This window comes from Ambystoma mexicanum, chromosome 5p, assembly GCF_040938575.1.
Source record: "Ambystoma mexicanum isolate Mex_15411 chromosome 5p, UKY_AmexF1_1, whole genome shotgun sequence".
In the NCBI taxonomy this organism is placed as follows: domain Eukaryota; kingdom Metazoa; phylum Chordata; class Amphibia; order Caudata; family Ambystomatidae; genus Ambystoma; species Ambystoma mexicanum.
This window is the reverse complement of record NC_090930.1, coordinates 1,158,606,062-1,158,621,033: the sequence shown is the minus strand read 5'-3', so window position 1 is coordinate 1,158,621,033 and position 14,972 is coordinate 1,158,606,062. Positions and strand designations below refer to the sequence as shown.

The 14,972-nt window shown below is 46.5% G+C and overlaps 1 protein-coding gene across 1 annotated transcript in view; it reads right to left on the bottom strand.

Annotated features, from left to right (window-relative positions):
- The window catches only part of CARMIL1 (capping protein regulator and myosin 1 linker 1), a 1,545,633-nt gene that overhangs the window by 71,278 nt on the left and 1,459,383 nt on the right, over nucleotides 1-14,972 (bottom strand). The window contains exon 37 of the mRNA XM_069613644.1: nucleotides 3,822-3,962. Within this exon, the coding sequence (XP_069469745.1) occupies nucleotides 3,822-3,962 (141 nt within the window). The remainder of the gene's footprint in view (nucleotides 1-3,821; nucleotides 3,963-14,972) is intronic.

The window sequence follows — 14,972 nt, the reverse complement described above, 5'->3', positions numbered from 1 at the left end:
CAGCCCCAATGATTTAGAGGTGGGCTTAGAGGACTGGAACCTCTGCAAGGTGTCGTCAGCCTTAGTCCCAAAGTGGTTACGCCTGTCAAAAGGCATATCCAGGAGCTTCACCTGCTTTTCCTGTGCAAACGCCAAGGTTCTCATCCAGGCATGCCTCCTTACCACTGTGCCCATTGCCATTGTTCGTCCCACACAGTTGGCTGAGTGCAGCACTGATTGCATTATTTGGCGAGAGGTTCGCTGCCATCTTGAACCAGGGACTCAAAACCCTTCTCACCTTTCCACTGTGCAGTTGTTTGGCTGCCCCCTACATTGCTCACCAACAGCATAAGAACATGTGGCTAAGGCTCAGAAGTCTATCGCTTTATGGGCGAGGGTCTGAGGTGAAAACCTTCTTCCCCCATGCATCCAACCTCTAGCTCTATGTCCTGAGGTCTCAGGTTGGCAGTCGCAGTTGCACCACCAAGTTCTCAGGGGAGGCGTGGGTGAAAAGAAAAGCCAGGTCTGAAGGAACAGGCGATGATCCCTTACCAAGTCCCTGCCAACTGCTGAAAAGCGAGACAGGCTTTTCCCTTGCTTCCAGCACGGGGCCTCACCGGTCAGGTTAAAAGACTGTATGGTTTCCTTATGGGGTATTTCATCCAGAATGTTTGTAAGCACAAACTAAACCTTCAGCGGACAACCCCAGGGTCTCATTCACCTTGTCCATCAGGTACAGGATTGTGTCTTGGGGTTTCCCAGGAGTCAGCGCCAGTAAAATACCCAACTCTCGAGATGTTACCAGACCACTGCCTTATGCAGATCAGATGTAATTTCCAACAATCCTTCCACCTCCTCGCAGAACTCTTCTGGGACGTCCCTCCCCTCTAGAGGGCACATGGGTCCCATCCCAAAAGATATGGGATCACCCTCATCATCAAATGTTTCACCCATCTTCAACATGAATACCCCCAATGGGAGTGGGGAATATTCCAGAGGAGGCCTGGCGCCAAGGAAGATGGGGTCGGAGCATAAGCTGAGCCCCGAATCGCGTTGGCACAGGGATGGGCCGTCAACCATAGGAACCTGGCCAGGCCCTGGGGAATGCGGTCACAGTCATTCACTGGGTCCCTGCTGGCATGTCCAAGCATGGTGAGTCCAGGTGGTGCCATTGGCGCAGAGGCCAAACCGCTGTCACAAGGCATTTGCACAGATGTCAAGCATCTTCAGCCTGAGGTCCTCCTATTCCTACAGTGGTAAACGGTGCATGCTTAGAATCCCCAGAGCATTGACTGATTTTTTTACAAGACAAAGACGAGTGCCGCTGAGAGGAACTGCTTGGTGAAAGAGACCTCTTGCAGGGCTGCGTCTTCTCCTTTTGGGCTGGGGGCTGGTCTTCCGACCTCTGCTACGCACCTGGTGACCTTGAATGAGGTCTTATGTTGCATTTTCTGTTGTGGAAAAAGGTAACGCGTTTCGTTGCCAGCGCCCTGAGAGCCTTCAGATGCATTGCAGTCTTGAAAGTCGTGTTCCTCCTCAGGCAGTACAGACAGACTGTGTGGAGGTCAGAGACTGACATTTGTTGACCGCAATCTGAGCAGGACTTGAAGCCTGAAGCTCAAACATGAAAAAGAATAGCAAAATTCTGAGAAGTTGTGTTCATGAAGTGAACAGAGTGTGCTGAAGAAAGGAACCGAGATCCGGAAGTTCGACGCCTCAATATAAACTGGCCCCGGCATCTTGTCTGGTGGATGCATATAGAGGCATCAGGTGGATCAGCGCTGTACCACCGTGTTGTGGAAACGATTCTGAAGATAAGACGGAATGCGGATAGAATATAATAGATGAGGAATCTGTGGGAGAAAGGAATCCATTCAAACAAATTGTCCTCGACCTAACCCCGATTGGACTGCAGTGTAGTATAGAGAATGTTCAATCCTACATAAGAGAGCAGCTTGATGATCAACATCTCCAAAACAAACATTTGAAATTTTACACAACCTAGCAAGATCAAACATTGTAAGTGAAGATGTTTTAGTGAAAGTAAAAAAGTTAACCTATTTCATTTTTGTTAACAGACCAGGTAAATTGACTGTACATTGGCACTTAAGACTTGAAGTCTTTGTATGTGAGCACAAATGAAAAAAAATGTCTAATCATTTTTGTCTGTATTTGTGTTTGACACTTCCTACTTTCTACAAATCTTCAAAAACAGAGTGATACCGCGCCTTGCATATGGGTTGTTTCTTCTACGTTTTCTGGATTTGAAAACAATTAACAGCTATGAAGGAATTTTCTGAAGATCAGTTCTGTCTTTCCAAAGTCAGGGATTAGATAGACATTGGGTCTTTCAGTAATATGGAGGTCACTGACAATTTTGTTTAAGATCTAGAATCCTAAAGCTAATTCCTTGTATTCCAACCTGTTATGTAATATTAGAGATGTAATGTCCAAAGCAGTTGAGGATTATGTTGAATGCTGCTAAGCTATTTTGTCATTGCTGGAGCATTCATCTCTCCTTTTCTGTGAGACCACATTTGGTGAAGAAAAAAGTCTGGAACTTTAATTGGCGTGAATCAGTGGAAACCTTCATGAATTATGAATCATACTCAGAATGGATTCCGTTGGAGAAGCAATCAGGAGTTATACTGACTTATATGCCCCTATTGCCCTTTGGACAAAGCAAGCATTTATTTATAAAGTTTTGTTTTAACTTGCAACCAATCGTTGAACTCTTGAGTACAAGGTTAGACTATTACATGCACACCTGTAGAGTATGTAAAGACAATGAACACAGATACTCTTAGACATTTAATATTGCATTGTAAAAATGTGGTCTCACTCAATCTGCTGTTTGTGTTGAATTGATGGGTTTTGGCATAGGTTACAGTATGTCTCCTTGGTGTTAGCAGTTTTCATTTTTTTGTCTAGTTTCTTTTTTACATTTTGATGACTAGACATTTTTGTGTGCATGTACTGAAAGCTTTACTATAATAAATAAACATATTAAAGCTAATAAATGTTGGCAAAAGGATACATTTGAAAAAATATGCCCCTTTTGTAAAAAGCTATTGTGTTATGCAATTTCACCTCGGTATTATGGAGTGTGCACCCTCTACTTTCGCAGGTGTTACTTTTCTGGGGTATTTGGCCTTATTTGCATGGGGACATGGCTAATTGAAATGAGGGAATACAATTTCTCATGTTCATGCAATAAATTATCAAAGCATGCACACAGGCAATCGGGCTCTGTGTAGGAACATCACCTAAAGGTCACCCAAACACACTCAGCAACACATAGGAAGGGGGACAGGTAGGTCACAGGGATCATCTCGGACACCATCCGAGCGGTGTGTAGTTACAAAGTGCCTTCTTCTTGTGTTGGGGCTCTGGACCCCTTTAAATTAACTCAGCTTCTCACGCTCCATAAGGTTTTCCTGGGTCGATGGCATTATCAAGGATAAAAGCTAACAGGAAGTATGATAAGCATGTTGTGCTATTACAATTTTTAAATAATTGCGCCCAAAAATCCTAGGCTGCACCTGGCACAGAATGTGTGTCCTGCACTTGGTTCAGCCTGGAGACTGGGATAATACTGACACTGACACCAGCTTTTCAAATTAAGTTTGCTGGTTGTGTGTAAGGACTACTTAGGGTCATTCAATGTTTCTTTACTGGATTCAATGCACTTGATGGCTAAAGACTAAGTGAAGATTTTTAATTCAGGACTTTATTTTAAACCACCATTGTAAGATCACAAATAACAGCACTTCAGAACACATAATGGTGCCTTTAAGTAAGTGTATCAAGCGCTTGAAGATTTACCAGTGTACCCATCTTACCTTCTTCTGAAAAAGATCTGACAGTGGGTTGTGGGCTGTTTTGGCCATCTTTGTCTTTCTCTGAAGGAATCCTCTTGAGAACAGGAGGAAGTAGTGCTACTTTTGGAGAAAGGGAGCCAGTGGGTGAGTCTGGAAAATCATCTGTATGGAAAATGAAATATGCAAGGACACTTTTAATTAATGGCTTTTGACGTTTGAGGCATTAAAAAAAAGAGGTAACGACCAGAAGATGATATATGATATGATCGGTTATTTATAACACGCTTAATACTAGTCGTTTCTAAGCACAGACCCGGGGTCAAACCTGTGGTGCTCTGTGTCGTCTTGCCTCCAAGGCGAGCACTTTGCTCCTGAGCTATTCTCCCGAGGACAGATATGAATGAAGCAGAGAACCCAATGAAACACAACTGTTGAGAAAGGAACCCAGGAAAGCATGCTTGACTAATAACACTTTTCTTAAAGACTCTACATTCAAGATGCAATGTTTTTCAACTGTGACAACCACATAGTTTGTTTTTGAATAGTAGGGATAGCCCCAACTCTACCTTTTACGACCCTGAAATACACAATTGGCCCGCTCATGGTCCCCTGTCAATGTCAAATATTTTGTGTAGTGCACAACTCTCATTAGAATGACCGTTTGAAACTGCAGTCGCTTCACAGCTCAGGTACCCTTCGGATCAGAGAATGTGTCTGGCAAATAGTGTCTTGGCTGCATATAGAATATATGTCATGACTGACAGCAAGGATAAGAGGGGTGCTCCCAACTAGCACTGCATGCTTGTTGTGGCTGTGATGCAGTGAGGCAGGCTAAGAGGTGAGGAGGTGAGAAAGAGCATGCGTCCGGGCGGTGCAGTGTATGTTAGCTCTGTTATAAGGCTCCTTGCATCCACCCATATGAGTGTTAGAGTTGCTTAGATTTAGGTCCATCATCAAGCTGTGTGTAGGGCGTGCGATGCCAGAGATTTGCTACAAATATGATGCTGCATACTCGTGTTATGCATTCTCATTATATACAGTCTATAGTGTATAATTTGCAGAGAGTAGGACTTAACTGCAGATGCCCTAACGATAACCTGCAAGGAAGTTGTAAGTAATGAAATAAAGTGAAGCGAAAATTACTTACTGGTAATGTTATTCCTATGGATTCTCCTCCCACAGATTTCTAATCTGGATAGATATACACCAGCACAGATGTTCACAGAAAATCTCGACATGGGGCATAATGCGTCTTGACGGCACCTTCCTCTGTACTCGTGCTTCCCTCAACTAGAGGCATTATGTTGACATCCATACATATACTTAGCACTATGCCGCCCAACCTCAATTCCCCAACTTTTTGGCATAGCAAGAAAAAACACTTCTTAAAATTGTGAACTTATTTTTGTGAGGAATCAACATCAAGAATGTCACCAGACCTTTATCCTGGCCTAATCTGCATTTTCTGAATTTGTTTACTTATATATAAATATTTTAACTCCTCTTAAAACTGAGGGTGTTGTTCGGCATCACGTCGATGTCCATTGACGGTTACATTTCCTGTGTCCGGACATGATATCGATGATAGTATAAATAGATCTCACTGCACCCGTTGCCTCAGTTTTTCCCTCTTTCTGCACAGCTGACATGAGGATTAAGTAACCTGCATGGGTATTGAAAGAGAGAAGTATATTAAAAAAATGCACCCGCAGTCAGAAGGATAGGCTGGGAGGCCGATGAGGAATCCGTGGGAGGAAAATCCATTAGAAAGAACATTACCAGGGGTAGGTAATTTGTTCTTCTAATGGACCCTGTCCTCCCACAGATTCCTCATCTTAGATAACTCCCTTAGCAGTTTTGTAGATGGAGGTGGGAGAAGTGGATTTTTGTATACTGTTCTGATTATTGACTGATATTTTGCAGAACCACTGTTCCAAATAGAGTATCCTGGCCCAACACAGTGTCCAAGGAGTAATGCTTTCAGAAAGTGTGGAGTGGGGACAAAGTTGCGGCATTGCAAATGTCCTGCACTGGAACACCTCTTCGGAGAGGCAGAGTAGTGACTCCTCTGGTCGCATGGGCTTTTAGTTTTTCTGGGACCCTCTTTCCCGCAATGAAGTAGCACTCTGAAATGCACAGTATGATCCAATGCAATAGTTTGTTTGGTCACGTCTTGGACTAGCCTATGGCCACTATAACCAATAACTAATTGGTAATCCTGCCTGACTTATGCCATTCTAGAAATGTAGAAACTAAGAGCCCTTTTTGGGTCAAGTCTGTGTAACCTCTCTCATCCTTATTAGGGTGAGGACAAGGATAAAAAGCTGGTAAAGTAATTTTCTGTGTCAGATGGAATTGAGACACCAGCTTGGGAAGGAAGGAGGGATGAACCCTCATAACTACCTTCTCCTTGGAGAATATAGTGAACAGGGGTTTTCATGACAAGGTTTGTAGCACACTTACTTTGTAAGCCTAAGTGATGCCTAGCAAAAATATGATTTTCAGGGTTTATAACCTCAGAGGACAAGAATGGAGAGGTTCCAAAGAAGCTCCCACTAAAAAGGTTAGCACCAGGTTCAAATCACAGGACGGAACCAGAAAAGAGACAAGTAGGAAAGTGTTTGCCAGTCCTTTGTGGAATTGAATGACAATCAGCATCTTAAAGTAAGAGCCCTGCTCTGGCATGTATTTAAAAATGGATAACGCTGGTATCACTTGACGGTAGCCAACTGCAGCCATGGATGGGCTAGGTGCAGCAAAAAAGATAGCACTGCAGGTGTATTGCAAATGATAGGATCAATATCTATAGCTCTACACCAGCTGTAAAACGTAGTAGAACGGCAGCAGTATAGTGCTTTTGCTGCTCGTGTTCTGTCCGAAAGCAACACCTCCCATCACGTCTTCCGAGAGGTCCCAATCTTTATATCTTAACCTTTCAGAAAATAGGTGTGAAGTTTCAGAGTTCTGATTCCTGGGTGAAGAAGATGGCCTCACTCCTCCGAGAGTAGGCACACTCTTTGGGGAAGACAGAAAGTAGGGTAGATGTACAAGTCTAGATGTTCCGGGTACCATGTCCTCCTGGCCCAATCCAGAGCAACCGGGATCATGAACTTCACAAACTTTCTCAACCTCCTGATGACATGAGGAAAGATGCGGACTGGTAGGAATGCGTACAGGATTGGAATATCCCACCGACTACGAATGCTTCCCCAAGAGCTCCTCTCTGAGGAAATTCCCTGGAGCAGAACAGGTTGCATTTCATGTTGAAACCGGACTCAAACAGATCCACTTGAGGGGTTCCCCAAAGGGCGAAAAGCTATAGAAGGACTTCCTGAGCCAAATCTTGTGGGAGATCGTGCTCTGCCTGCGCAGAGTGTCTGCCATAGGATTCTCTTCTCAGGCTGTAGAGCCCAAAACCAGAGCAACATGCATCCCTGCACAGTGGTAGTGACCCTACAACTCCTCCTTTGTTGAGATAATGCATGGCCACTGTGTTGCCCATCATTATCTGGACATTCTTCCCCCATATGGAAGGTAAAAAGGCCAACAGCGCCAGTCTGATCGCCCTTAGCTCCAACAGGTTTATGTGTAGTGTTGATTTGGATAGGGACCAAAGTCTGCAGATCACGAGATCGCTCATGCAAGCTCCCCATCCCGCGAGGGAAGAATCTGTGACTAATTTAATCTCCAACTAAGGTTGCCAAAAATGTTCCTCTTTCATCACATTCTCCTCGCAGGCCCACCACAGGAGATCCTGTGCAATCTTGCTCGGGACCTGAAGAAGGTCCATCATCCTGCCTGAGAATTGTCACAATTGGTATCTGAGGGCCCACTGGAGGGACCTCATCCTTAGGCAGGCTTCTGGCACCAAGAAAATGCTGGATGCCATGAGGCCCAGCAACATCAGCAAGGTCAAATGCCAGTAGATGTTGGATGTTCTGAAATCTTAGTTACCATCTGCAAGATACGCAGAACCCTCAACTCGGGAGGAAAGGTCTTTCCAGAGGAAGAGTCCAGTACCGCTCTGATGAACAGAACCCTTTGGGAAGGTATAGCCTGGGACTTCTTGAAGTTGAGGGAGAAACACAGCTTGTGGAGAGAGTGGCAGGTGCTGTTGAGGTGTTCCAGAGCTTGTTCTTCTGATCAGCCAATTGTCTAGGTAGGGAAAGATGTGAATCCCTCCCTTAGATTTACTGCCACCCCCGCCATCAATTTGGTGAAGCCCGAAAGGCAGTACTCAAAACTGATAGTGAGAACTGGCAATGGCGAACCTCAGGTACTTTCTGTGCTTGGCATGTACAGGCACATTTAAGTAAGCATTCTGATGATCGAGTGACACCATCTAATCCTGGAGCTGAAGGGCCTCGAGGATCTGAGAAAGAGTGACCACCTTGAATCTCTCCATCCTGAGGAACTTGTACAAGCGTCTCAGTCCCAAGATGGGTCGCAGTCCTCCATCTTTCTTTGGGAACCAGAAAATAGGTGGAGTACCAACCCTGTTATTGTTCCGTTAAAGGTACCCTTTTCCACTGCACCTTTCTCCAACAGTGAAAGAATCTCCTGAAGAATGAGCAGATCCATTTCCCAAAGAGATTGCTCATTGGGAGGACAATCAGGGGGCCTTCGTAGAAATGGGAGACAGTACCCTTGGGCCACTGTCTGTAGTGCCCATGCATCTGAAGTAATTAAGTACCATTCTAGCAGATGCTGGTCAACCTGCTTCCCACCAGGGTCCTGTAAGCAAAGTGCTCCGAGAGTTTTTGGGGCTGTGGCAGAGGGAAGTGAGGAGGTGCCTGCCTCAGCAGTTTTTCCTCCACACCCTCTCTGGGCACGTGAGAACCTCCTTTGTCCTCTTTGGGTAGCCTGACCTCTTCCTCTTTGACTAAAAGAGGAGTAATAACAAAAAGAACAACCTCTCCAAGGCGGGTGTTGTGGTTGCGGCTGACAAATGGCTTCCTCTAAAGATTTCACAGCAGCTTTAGAAGCTTGTAGCTTTTCCAACCGATCGCCTGCCTTTGGCCCAACAAGGTCGGACCCATCGAAGGGTCCAGGAGCCTTGGTGGGACATCAGGGCAAACCCAGACTTGTGTAACCACACAAAGGAGAAATTACTTACCAGTATGGATTATTCTCTCAGATTCCTCATCTTGATAGATAGCTATCCAGCATCAGCTGCTTGAAAAGAAAAATTCCTCACCGTAAGGACCTTTCTATGGATTCTTCTTGCGCAGATTCCTCATCTTGATAGATATCCATCATCCAGCTCTGCTGCTCGGAAAACCTTTGACAATGGGCGTAGTGGACCTCGTCGGCTGTCGGTTGTCATTCTGGCTTGTGCAGTGTTCAATCGTCAGCTCCAGAAGGGACGTCAGGCGCCATACATATACCATGTCACTAAGCCCCATGCTTCAGTTCCTCCCAATTTTCCTGTGCTCAAACGCTGCATAGGAAAACGGAAGGAGGCTAATGAGACTTAAAAAGCAACTATGGAACAGAAACCAACAGGTTAAAAACATTCCAATCAGAAAACGTTTTTTTAATGTAGTACCCGAGATGAGCACCCCAAAGACATTGCCAACGCACTTCATGAAATCAGAAGCAAAGAGTCTCAACACTTTGAGTGGCAGCGGCTGGGTGGGATGATGAGGAATCTGCGGGAGAAGAATCCATAGAAAGATCATTACGGCGGGTAATTTCTCCTTCGATGGATTGCTTTTCTCCCACAGATTCCTCATCTTGATAGACTTCCCAAGCAGTAAGTTTAAGGAAAAGGACAGAAAGGATAATACAAGCAGGTTCGGCAGAACCGCTCTGCCAAAACTTGCATCAACCCCACGTACAACATCCAAAGCATAATGCTTTGTAAAACTATGTAATGAAGACCAAGTGGCAGCACGGCAAATGTACCGAACTGGGACCCTCCTTCAAAGGGCCATGGCAGCAGAGACTCCCCTGGTGGAATGAGCCCTGATTCCCGGTGGGACTTCTTTTCCCGCCGATTGGTAGCACTCAGAGATGCATAAAATGATCCAGCATGAGATGGTTTGTCTAGTAATCACAAGACTCTTGAGGGAAAGAGAATGGGCGACAAACAACTGGTCTGCTTTACAGAACTCTGCTGTGCGGTCTAACCTTAAGAGGGACCATCTCTCTGAAGAAACGTAAAAAGGGACGCTTGCAGCATAAGGGCTACAGCTCACTAGCCCTCCTGGCCCATGTGATGGCAACCAAAAAGGCTGTCTTAATGGACAACAACCTAAGTAAAACAGAATGCATAGGCTCAAACGGAGCCACCATAAGAAAAGGTCAGAACTAGGTTAAGGTCCCAATATGGAACACCATTAAGCCAGCCCTCCTGGTGGGCCTTACATCTGCACGTAGGGTCAGAAAATTCGAGGCACTAGTGGCTTCAGATCCCTATACTACATTTCATAAGGACAAGGTGGTGCTTAGAACTCACCCCGCATTCTTATCTAAGGTGGCCTCCTCGTTTCACCTGAATGAGGAGATAGTGGTACCTACTTTCTCTGTGGACCCTAAGGACGGCGCTAAGAGGGTTCTGTACTGTCTAGATGTCAGGCGTGCTCTAAAATTCTACCTGGACAGAACCAGGATCTTCCGCGAATCAGATGCGCTCTTTGTCACCTTTGGTGGGTCTAAGCCCGGCAGTCAGGCATCCAAGGCCTCCATAGCTAAGCGGATGGTTATGGCCATCAAGGAGGCTTGTGAGGGGCAGCACAAGCCTCTCCCAGCAATTATGCATGCCCACGCCATCAGAGCTAAAGCAACGACGGCTGCTTTGCAAAGGCACATTCCGTGGCAAGTCATCAGCAAGGCAGCTACATGGGCTACGCCCTTGGCAAGCACTACTGCTTTGATGCCAGTTCCAGGTCGGACGCAGCATTTGGTCAGGCAGTGTTAAGGAACTTGTTTTCCTAGGAGGGGCACCTCTCCACCCTGGGGCTGCATTCAGTTGTAATCGCCCATACAGTATGGAGGAAAGGGGATGGGACGTAGGAGTGATTTTAAGTTACTCACCGTAGTGACTAACATACTCCTAGTCCATAGTCCCCTTTCCTCCATACGTCTCACCATCCTCCCCCTAATAGAACTAGTGACATAAGGCAATGGTAATATTGACGACACGTCAAAGAGGACAGGGGAGTGGCACCAGTGGGCGGAGTCAGGGGAGCACATGACCCCAGGGCCGCGCACCCATGCACATCTAAATTTAAAGGGGAAGTTGATTTTTCTGGTGAAAAAGGTTCTGTCTCCTGTCCCTAGCGAGGGGTGCCCCATATAGTATGGAGGAAAGGGGACAGGACATAGGAGTACGCCGATGCCGGCAGATTGCTGGACGTCTGGAAAAGACAACCATTTGTACCATGTTGGTGATTCTGTACTTGGGAGGAAAGGCCTTCCCTTCCCGGGTGTCCAAGACTGCTCTGATGAACTGGAGCGTCTATGCTGGAGATGTGTGGGATTTCTTTAAGTTCGGGGAGAAACCCAAGTCATGCAGCAGCAGTGAAATCTGTTTGGGCAACCGTGCTTGGATTAGCCAATCGTCCAAGCATGGAAACACAAAGGCGCTGGCTCTCCTGAGGTGGGCTGCTACTGCTGCCATCAGCTTGGTAAAGACCCTGGGAGCCAAAAGGGAGCAATTTGAATTGGTAATTTATGTCCCCAATGATGAACCTCAGGAACCGCCTGTGCTTCTTGTCGATTGGCACGTGAAAATAGGCATGCTGAAGGTCCAGCAACACCAGTCAGTCTTGGAACTGTAGAGCCTGGAGAATTTCCCTCAATGTCACAATCCTGAACTTATTCTTCCTCAGTAACTTGTTCAATTTTCTGACGTCCAGGATGGGACAGAGGCCACCCCCTTTCTTGGGCACCAGGAAGTATTGGGAGTAGCAGCCCAAGCCTATCTCCTTGGTTGGAACCGCCTCCACTGCTCCATTCAGTAGCAGGGCTTGCAGCTCTTCCAGTAGCACCCACGCCAGCTTACATGGATGGGGTGGAGGTCTCTCCAGGGACTTTCTCACAAATGGGAGACACTAGCCCCACTCAATCAGTTGGAGGGCCCAACCGTTAAAGGAGATTTCTTGCCATTTGCCCAAGAATCTGGAGATTCTCCCTCCAACTGGCGAAATATGTGGAGAGACCTCAAAAAGGCTTCAGGGGTACTGTGGAAGTTGACAAACCTGCCACTGTCAGCTGCCTCGCTCCTCCCCTGCCACTACCTGGCAGCAGGAATCTGCATTGCCTTGTTTGGCCTGGGGCACATGCACCCTCCTGGGAACGGTGGAGTACCTCCTGTAACCTCTTCCTCTGGATCCGAAGGAATACGTTTGGCATGGGGGCTGCTGCTGCACCACCAGTCCCAATGACTTTGCTGTGAGCTTAGAGTCCTTACATTTCTCTAGGGACTTGGGGCCAAAAAGATGCTCCCCATCGAACGGCATGTTAAACAGTTATGCTTGGACATTTGGGGAAAACGCTGATCCCCTCAGCTACGCTGACCTGCGCAAGACCGTGAAGGTGTCTATAGCATGACCCATTAGGTCAGTCGTGCCCAGATCTGCTTGGGGCCTTGGCAGGCCATTTTCTTTCCGTCGGCCACTATGTCCAGGAAACCAGCTTTTCTTCCCCTTAAGGGAGGTGTCAGCTGCCTCTGAAATAGTACTCCCTAGGTATGTGAGAAAACCTGGAGAAGGCACACAAGGCATTTGCTGCCTTAAGAGGTCTACCACCCGGGTCAAAGACCTTTTTTGGCAATGCTCGACCTTCTTCGACTCCCTGTTAATGGAAGGTTCAACTTCGAGGGCCTGGACGTGACAGTCGCCGCCTGCACCACTACCCCTTTGAAAAGGCCATCTATTCTGTGGTCCTATAGGGAAAACGTACTGGACGCTTGTCGGGTGAGGAGTCAAAGGACGAGGTACAATGGTGTAATTTCTTCGACTTAGACGACAGAGAGGAAGAGTGACAGGAAATCCCTCCTGGATCTTGACCGTTTGGAATGGCAAAATCGTTTCTTGGGCCTTTCGGGAGACTTATCTCAGGTGGAGCTTCTGCCTTCGGAAGACTTCCTTGTCGAAGGTGTGGAAAAAGGAGACTTGGTAACCGAAAGATCTAGGGTGAGTTTCGATCTTGTCTCCTTCAAGGAATTGCTGGTCATTGATTGGCAGGAGCCACACTCAATGACCTCATGTTTTTTACTGAGGCACCAGAAACAAATCCTGTGCGGATCAGGGATCTTCGAGTAACAGTCCACACATCTCTATCATCAATGTCACATCCGGATGAGGGAATGGTAACTGTCGAGGGACATTGACACGATACCGCACAGAGCCCTGTGCTGTCAAAAAGTTTTAAGAGATTGCAAAACAGGATATGGATATATCTAAATGCGTGGGAGGACACAATCCATTAGAAAGAAAATTAGCAGTAATTAATTTTCCTTTCAATGGATTGCATCCACCGACAGATTTCCCATCTGGATAGACTCCCAAAGTAATAAACTCGAAGGAGGAGGGCTGAAAGCATTAGATCAGAAAACATTGTAAAACAACCCTGCCAAAAGGCACGTCCCAGAAAAGATCCAAACTGTAATGCTTTGTGAATGAATGCAGAGCCGCCCATGTGGTGGCCTGGCAAATACTGAGAGGGCCTGGAAACCCACAGGGACCTCCTACCCTGCCTTTCTAAAGAACACTGCTATGTACAAAACTACTAGCGAGATAATGTATGTTTAGTAACCACATGGCCTAAACGTCACTGGAAACCCACAGGGACCTCCTACCCTGCCTTTCTAAAGAACACTGCTATGTACAAAACTACTAGCGAGATAATGTATGTTTAGTAACCACATGGCCTAAACGTCACTGCAAGAATGCAATAAACAACTGGCAGTCCTTGTGAAATGGTGCCGTCCTAGCTTTGTAGTAACTAAGCACCCATTTTGAATCTAATCTATGGAGCCTCTCCTCTTCCTTCTATGGGTGAGGTGGTGGAAAAACACTAGCAACTCAATGTTCTGCTTAATGTGAAACTCAGATACAACTTTCAGCAAGAAAGACGGTCTAACTCTCAGTGTGACTTTCTCCTTAAAAACCTGCAGAAACAGGGCCTTACAACACATTGCCTTCTTCTCACTTAAGCACCTTTCCCATGTGGCCGCCACCAGGTCACTGTCTTCAAAGTAAGAGTGCAATGGCTCAAAATGGGCTGCCATCAAGAAAGAAAGGACCAGATAATGGTCCCCAGCTGGATCCACAAATTGGTTCGAGGAAACATTCACAAACCCTTTGAGAAAAAGGGCAACTAAGGGAACCGAAAAGAAAGAACCCTGGCCTGACAACCTCTTAATTAGAGAAAAAATCCAGATGACCATTCACCATGCCCACCTGTAAACCCTGGTTTGCCTGGGACAACAAAACTCCAAAACCACAGAGATGGGGCACGACACTGGGTCGGCACCTTTCTCCCTAATTTTCTACATCTGCATGCATAGATAGGCCTTGCAAAATTGCCTGCGTGTAGCCAGCAACATCTTCAGGACATCATTTGTCATGTCCAATCCATCATACTATAGCCTCGCAAGAGACATGCATGAAGGCTGAGAAGCTCTGAGTTTGGGTGACATACCAGAGCCTCCAACTAGGACAATAGACCCACACACTGAGGAAGGAACCAAGGTGGTTTAATGGTCAGTTCCAGAAGTCCTGGGCATCACGTCTTCCTTGCCCAGTCTTGGTTGATTAGAATTAGGCAATCCTGAAACGTCATCAACCACCAAAGAACAAAAAAGATGATTTGAATTGGGAGAAACACATTGCGGATGTTGAAAGTCCACTCCACAACAAAGGTGCCTCTAGAGCCCCCACTGGGGAAATTCCCTCGAGCAGAACAGTCTGCACTTCAGGGTGGCTCTCATTCGGTGAAGATCTCTACAATGACTGCAGCGAATCGCCACCTGATGCGAGACTGAACCATGCCTGCAGAGGGCATCCACCAGCCTGTTCTCCATCATGCTAGATGGGCTGCAGGGATAGCAATTTAGTTCTCTCATACCCATAACCCATGTTGCATGGCCTCGCTCTATAGGGACCGCATTGTCATCCTGTCTTGCTGAGGTAGTGGATTGTCACTGTGTTGTCCTACAAAATT